The sequence below is a fragment of the Vicia villosa genome, unplaced genomic scaffold (assembly GCF_029867415.1).
Source record: "Vicia villosa cultivar HV-30 ecotype Madison, WI unplaced genomic scaffold, Vvil1.0 ctg.000205F_1_1, whole genome shotgun sequence".
NCBI classification, from domain to species: domain Eukaryota; kingdom Viridiplantae; phylum Streptophyta; class Magnoliopsida; order Fabales; family Fabaceae; genus Vicia; species Vicia villosa.
Genome location: NW_026705069.1, coordinates 777,030 through 785,136, shown reverse-complemented (window position 1 = coordinate 785,136; position 8,107 = coordinate 777,030). Strand labels below are relative to the sequence as shown.

The 8,107-nt window shown below is 34.3% G+C and overlaps 1 protein-coding gene across 1 annotated transcript; it reads left to right on the top strand.

The window, feature by feature from the left end:
• Positions 1 to 1,971: 1,971 nt before the first annotated feature.
• Positions 1,972 to 6,557, top strand: LOC131625330 (uncharacterized). Its single transcript, XM_058896197.1, has 3 exons — positions 1,972 to 3,202; positions 3,313 to 3,809; positions 3,888 to 6,557. Exons 1-3 carry the CDS (start codon positions 1,972 to 1,974, stop codon positions 6,555 to 6,557), a joined length of 4,398 nt encoding a protein of 1,465 aa, XP_058752180.1.
• The last annotated feature ends 1,550 nt before the right edge of the window (positions 6,558 to 8,107 follow it).

Genomic DNA, 8,107 nt, shown 5'->3' with positions numbered 1-8,107 from the left:
GCCACAGTTCCATTGTGGAACAATAATTGGTGTTAATTGATGATGCAAGACTCTGGAATCAGTGATGCTGATCTCCGGTGCAGTGGCTTAGGATGGAGCTGTAAGGTTAACACTCTAACACTCAAGTCAGTTACATAGTCTTAGATGAGTATAGTGAAAAGTGGAGATTAAAAAAGTGTACCTTAAATCTCATGTGTGCTGACTATATACGTTAGATAATCTTGATTGGAGTTATGCATGATTGAGCTCTTGTATTTGGCCTTTAGCCAACCCAGAACAATGTATGTAATGTGTTAGTGTAATAATCACATGATTATATAAATTCAAAATTCTTTCAAAATACAAGATAAAATATGATTCATAATCATATAAAACATGTATTCCTACAAAAAAGAATAATTGTTTCTTAAGCGACTCATATACCACTAAAATGAAATCTAAAATAAAAAATTAGTAAGCATAACAAAAAATATTTATATGTCTCTTTCGATTGATCCTTACAAATGTTCATGAATTAGGGATTGATTTATTATCTTGTGTAGTCTAAAATTTTTGCTTATCGAAATTGGATTGATCACGAGCGTCATACAAACAAGAGTACCTCTAGTTGGTCCATACAAATAGATTATGGAAGGAGAAAACATTCCATCTATAATGATAGATATGAGAGAACACAAGTATCGCAAGAAAGCGAACTCACAATCCTAATGGAGCTAGGGTTTTATGAATACATGTATGACTAACTACTACATCAACATAATAATTTTATTTATAGAACCACTTATGTACACCGTAACTTATGATTTATCACATTTCTCTAATTTTTCACTAATACATTATAAAAGTGCAACCACTGAATCTTATTCATTTATTTGATATATATTTTATTTGTTCTTATGTGAATATCTAGCAACACATAATTGATACACAAGTGACGAAAATTATCATATATTTAATATTGATAATGATATTAAATCACCTATTTAATATTATCAATAGTCAGTGATATCTATCAACCAATAACTTGTACGCAAATGATGAAAGTTATCGCATAAAGGTTACATAAGCCCACATAACATTTTTATCGTTCATGTAATAATGATGTATTGATAGATACTACTGATCACTTTTATAAAATAAAAAAAATATGATTTAATATTCTTGTCAAAGATATGAGAACCTTACATAAAAAATAGAAAAAAAATTAAATTAATGAATAAGATTCATTGATGATTCAGAGTGTGATCTTACGATGCTTCAATATGAATTAAATAAATACGAAACACTGTAAATTACAATGCACATAAGTAGTTCTACAAGGTTTTGTTTTTAACTCGTAAATTTTTGACATGTAAGAGAATTTGACATTATAAGTATAATTAAAATATTCTCAATCGCTGCCTTTATTTCTTTTTAAAATGATGTTGGATGGGAGACTTCTAAAATATGAATTTTTATAATAAAATAATTATGCTGCTAGGAGAAAAATGTCCAAGCTAAAATTTGAATCTACGAGGATCAACTCATGCGTGAATGAGTGTACATTATATTACACTAATTAATTTGATACCAAATGATGACACAATGGCACAATGCAAATTTTACTAAGCATCGATTATTGTGTATGCAATACTAGGTCAAATAAACGCAAACCATCTACTTAATATAAATGTAAAGATGTTATGATGGCAACCCTAGCCACATGTCATCCTTACAACAATCTAAACCACGTGTCATCATGAGAATAAAACTTTAATTATTCAATAAATCAATAAATAATAATAATAATAATAATAATAATAATAATAATAATAATAATAATAATAATTATTCAATAAATCAATAAATAATAATAATAATAATAATAATAATTTATGAGAATAAAACTTTAATTATACAAACCTAATAATAATAATAATAAACAATAAATAATAATAATAATAATAATAATAATAAACGATTCCTTCGTTGATGGCGGGAACAGGCTCACGCGTGAAACGGGGAAGGGGGAGGCCGCCAAAAGCGGTGCCGCCGTCACCGGAGAACCACCCTTCACCATCGTCACCGGTGAAGGAGAAGATGACTACTCAACCTATAACTGCTAGCAAGATGGACACAGAGAAGATTGAAGAGGAGAAGATTGAAGAGGAAATAAGCAAAGATGAAACCCTAATTTTGGGGATGAAGAAGAATGTGTCGCTACCAGAATCAAGAAAAGTTGAAGAACACAAATTGTGGGTTGATATTCTCACTGAGAATCGGAATCCAACAAAAGGTCTATCGATGCAATATGTAGCACCAAACGTCACCAACGAAGGAATCGTGATTGAAATTGAAGAAGATGACATTGTGTCGGAAGTCAAGTATTGGGAAACAGCCTTAATCTTGTATGCGATGGGTGAGGAATTAAGCATGAACATGGTGAAGAACTTCATGGAGAAGGTATGGAATTTTGTCAAACTCCCTGATCTGTTCTACCATGAGGAAGGGTATTTTATCCTTAGATTCCATTCTCATGATGATATGGATGCAGTGCTAATAAGAGGCCCTTATACATTAAGGAATATCTCTTTGATGCTAAGGGAGTGGAAGCCTGATTTCAACCTAAAAAGGGATATGTTGAGAACAGTGCCTCTATGGGTGAAACTTCCCAAACTGCCACTACACCTATGGGGGGAGAAAAGCCTAAGCAAAATAGGAAGTGCCATAGGCGTGCCGTTGGTAACAGATGAATGCACGGCCAATAAGCTGAGGGTATCATACGCACGTATTCTGGTTGAAGTGGATATCACAAGAGAAATGATCAAAGAGATAGCCATAAAGGACTGTGAAGGAAGAATAATGAAGCAGCCGGTGGAGTACGAATGGAAGCCATTATTCTGTGATAGATGCCAAAGTATAGGGCACAAATGTAAGGAATTTGTGAAAAGGCAATGGAAACCTAAAGCTAAACCTGTAGATACTGAACAGGGCTGCAGCCAGGCTATTGCTACTGAGACAGATTTAAAGAAAAAAAGGGAAGCAGATCATGAAGAACAGAAGGATGACATAGAGGAAAATAACTGGACAGTGGTTGGATCAGCCATCAAAGGTAAAGGTAAGAGAACTCCAACTGATTCTTCAACTGAAATTAGATGTGTTAATGGATTTGAGGCTCTAGGGATTTTGAATGATCTCATAGAGACCTTGGATGGAGATCCATGTTAGTCTCCTGGAATGTAAGGGGACTCAACAAGTCAGGAAAGATTAAAGAGATTAGTTCCCGTCTCAATAATATTAAACCTGACATTTTGATACTAATTGAAACTAGAGTCAAGGCTGATAAGGCTAAGAAGATCAGAGAGAAACTCAGCATCCATGACAATTACTTAGATAACTATCTGAATCATGATAATGGGAGAATTTGGGTATCATGGAGTGATAGGAATTTGGAGGTTAAGATGATAAAAAGCTCTGCCCAGTTCATTCATTGTGGAGTTTATGGTGTTATGGGAGACTTTAGATTCTGGCTGACAGCTCTGTATGGAATGAATAAACTAGAACAGAGGAAGAACCTTTGGAAGGATCTCAGTCTATTGAAGCCTAGTAGTAATGATCCTTGGTGCATTATTGGAGACTTCAATAATGTCACCAAAGCTCAGGACAGAATAGGTGGTAGAATGGTTTCAGAAGCTGAGTATACTGACTTGCAAGAAATGATGATAAATAATGGCTCGAGTGAAATGGATAGTTGTGGTGACTACTTCACCTGGTGCAATAGACATACAGTTGATCCTATTCACTCTAGGATTGATAGGCTCATTGGTAATGTGACTTGGTTCCAAAAGTATGGTGATCTGACTCTCTCTGTGCTACCCCCCAATGTTTCTGACCATGCTCTTTTATAGGTGGCCAAAGACAAGCAAAAGGGCCACAAATCAAGGAGATTCAAGTTCTACAATTGCTTGACTAAGCTGCCAGGTTATGAGGAGACTATTAGGGCTAGCTGGAATAAACCTATTGAAGGTAGCCCTATGTACATCCTTTGGAGGAAGCTGCAGCGTCTAAAGCCTGACTTACAACAGCTTAGTAAGAACATAATCAATATGAAGCATAACTTGGAGGCTGCTAGGAAAGATCTGGATTTGGCGCAGAGAGACTTAGCTAATAACAGAATGGACAGTAGCAGAATTTCCAGGGTCAAAATTTGCACTGATGAGGTGATTAGGCTGCACGAACTGGAGGAACATATGCTAATTCAGAAGTCCAAGATTGATTGGCTGAGACTGGCAGATGACAATAATGCATTCTTTCATGCCTCTATTAAAGCAAAACATAAGAGTAAGAGTATGAAGATCCTTAAGACAACTGATGGTAATTCTGTTACTGATCAGAATAGTATTATGGAAGAGGTTATGAAATTCTATAAAAGTCTTATGGGGACAAAGGAGGACAATGTGAAACATGTGGATATTGAAGCTATGAGAAGTGGGAAACAAGTTAGCATCGGCCAAAGGGATGCCCTGATTCGGCCAGTTACTGAGGATGAGATTTTGGAAGCTTTGAAAGCTATTGGTGATCTCAAAGCACCTGGAATTGATGGTTATGGATCCTACTTTTTTAAATCAAGCTGGAATATTGTTAAGTGGGATGTTATAGCAGCCGTCCAGGAGTTTTTTGTCAAAGGTAACCTCCTTAAAGCCTTCAACAGTACCATTGTGACTCTTATTCCTAAACATGAGAATGCTAGTGAAGTGAAGGACTTTCGACCTATTGTTGGCTGCACCACGTTCTACAAAATTATCTCTAAAGTCCTCACAAACAGATTGGGTATGGTGTTACCAGAGGTAATTCACAAGAGCCAAGTTGCATTCTTAAAGGGACAGGTTATTCAGAATCATATACTGCTTGCCTTTGAATTGATGAAAGGATATAGTAGGAAGGGTGGCACACCTAGAAGCATGATCCAAGTTGACTTGCAGAAAGCGTATGATATGATGGACTGGAACTCTTTGGAAACAGTGCTAAATGAGATAGGTTTGCCCAGCCAATTCATTAAGTGGATCATGTTAGTTACTACTACTGTTAGCTACAGATTTAATGTGAATGGGGAATATACTACGATCATGGAGGCTAGAAGAGGTATTCGACAGGGGGACCCAATCTCTCCACTCCTATTTGTTATAATGATGGAATACATAAATAGGGTTATGATAAAGATGACTAGGAATGCAGACTTCAAATTTCATAGCAAGTGTAAAGCCCTGAAGATTACTCATTTAACTTTTGCTGATGATGTGCTTCTCTTCAGTAGAGGAGATAAAAAATCTATTGAAATTTTACTTGCAGCTTTCAACAGTTTCTCAGCTTCAACTGGCCTTAGAGTGAACCCGAGAAAATGTTATGCTTTCTATGGTGGAATGGACACTGCAGCTAAAGAGGAGATTGGTAGGATCACTGGTTATGCAGAGGGTCAACTGCCTATCAGGTATCTTGGCATACCACTTGCTAGTAAAAAACTTAATGTGAGTCACTATCTTCCTCTTATAGATAGGGTTATGAGTAGAATTAGACATTGGTCTGCCCACTTACTCAGCACTGCAGGTAGGATTCAACTAGTGAAAAGCACTATATCTGCCACTGTACAATACTGGATGACCTGTTTGCCTTTACCTGATTTTGTTATTAGAAAGTTGGATAGCCTGTGCAGGTCTTACATTTGGTCTGGAAAAGCTACAATTTCTAAGAAAAGCCCGGTGGCTTGGAAGAGAGTTTGTTGTCCAGTCAAGCAAGGTGGGCTCAATGTGATAAATCTGAGCGTTTGGAACCATGTGGCTTTGCTCAAATGCTTATGGAATATTAGCATGGAGTTAGACAATCTCTGGGTGAAGTGGATACACACGTACTACTTAAAAGGTAGGGATTTTCTGGCTGAGAATCAGGGTAACAACTGTACCTGGATTCTTAAACATATCCTGGCAAGTAAGGCTGACATAGGTAGAATCGATAACTGTTGGAATAGCATGAGGAACCAGAGGCAGTTTAGTATGATGAAGATCTATAATATTTTGATTGAGGATAATGTGAGAGTTGAATGGTACCATATGATGACACATAACTTTGCTAGACCAAGAGCAAAGGTGATACTTTGGTTAATATGCCAGAACCGGCTGTTTACCAAAACAAGGATGGCGAAAATGGGCATGCTGCAGAATACGTTATGCGACTTGTGTAAAGAGGACAATGAAGATCTTGACCATCTCTTGTTCAAGTGTAAAAGTACTTTCGTCATTTGGCAAGGGATTTTCAAATGGATGGATATGAAGCTAGAAAGCAACCTTGATATGGCTTGGATTAAAAGGAAATCCAAAGGTAAAGGCTGGCCTAATATTCTTCTAAAAGCTGCTGCTACTGAAGTTTTCTATGGCATTTGGATGTATAGGAATTCTATGATATTTGGTAGTAAAGGGTCCTATAGGGATACTCATAGTGTTATTAGATCTATTATAGATTCTTTAGTCTATAGAGGGTGGATGAAACCCAAGTATAGAAATCATTTAGTTAATATTCTCATGTAAATAAGTTCAAGTTATATGGGCTTTAGCCTTGCTTGTAATAGTTCTTTGAAATGAATAAAATTCTTTTATTTCAAAAAATAAATAATAATAATAATAATAATAATAATTTATGAGAATAAAACTTTAATTATACAATAATAATAATAATAATAATAATAATAATAATAATAATAATAATATTAATAAAATATTATGGTTGCTGAGACAAAAATCCAGGCAGAGACTCAAAGGCTAGCATTACGACTGCTGTAGATGAAATTGAGGACAATCTATATTACTTTAGTGATGTGATCTCTCCGGGAATTCATGATGTTGAAAGGGTAATAACAGACACCATTCTGACGCTTCTGATTTTTCCAGTACTTCTTCCTTCTCTAAGGATAGATTTCATAGGATTCACAGTACCAACAACTATTATCTTCCTTTGATTCGAATCAATGAAAATAGATTTCACTCCTGATTTCAAAACATTCACACTTCAATAAAATTAAATATTAAAAAAAATACTAAACCAAATATGTGAAAACAAAAGGGAAACTCCCGTGGTTGAAAGCACCTTCGGAGTAATACTGTCAAAATTGTTCCCAGATCGTACTTGAAGAAGAACTAACTTCAGCCCCTATTATGATTGACCAAACACTCAGTGGGCGCCGCCAAGAATACCATCAGATAGAGAGAGGGTTGAAACAAACGTTTCTTCCACTTGACCCAACACTCAGTGGGCGCCGCCAAGAATACCATCAGATAGAGAGAGGGTTGAAACAAACGCTTCTTCCACTTCACAATCTGAAACGAGACCCAGTCACGCCGTGAAAGCTAAACCATAAAAAAAATAAAATTCAGAATAATAACAACTCTGAAAAATAAAAGCAAACCTGTGAAAACAAAAGGAAAACAAAAATAAAATTCAGAATAATAACACATTAAATTGATAATTATTTTTATATAAATTGTTTATAAAATCAACACATTAAATTAAGAATGATATTTAAAAACCAACGCATTAAATTGACAATAATTTTTTTAGTATAAAAATATAAAAATTATTGTAATAAATAAAATAAATTTAAGTTTAAGATGAATGACTATGAGTAATGGTAACAAAATAATGAGTAAATAAATTTCATAAATGTTAATATAAATAATAAATTAATGAAGAATTATCATATAGAATGATGGTCATGAGTAACGGTGACCAACATAATGAGTAAGTAAATAATTGAGAAGTCAATATAATAACTGAAAATATAATCAATATTTTTTTGGTATAGATTGATGGTCATGAGTAACGGTGACCAACATAATGAGTAAGCAAATAATTGAGAAGTCAATATAATAACTGAAAACACAATCAATATTTTTTTTGTATATTTTTACTAAAAAATTTAATAACTGAAAAGGAAAAATTAAAAAATAATAATATGTTAAAAATCATGATAAATGATATATAGTTTTGATTTAATTTAATAAATCTATTTAATTATAAATTTTTCTTACGTATGAAATATTATTAAATTACTTTATTTTTTATTTAGCACTAAGAAAATTTA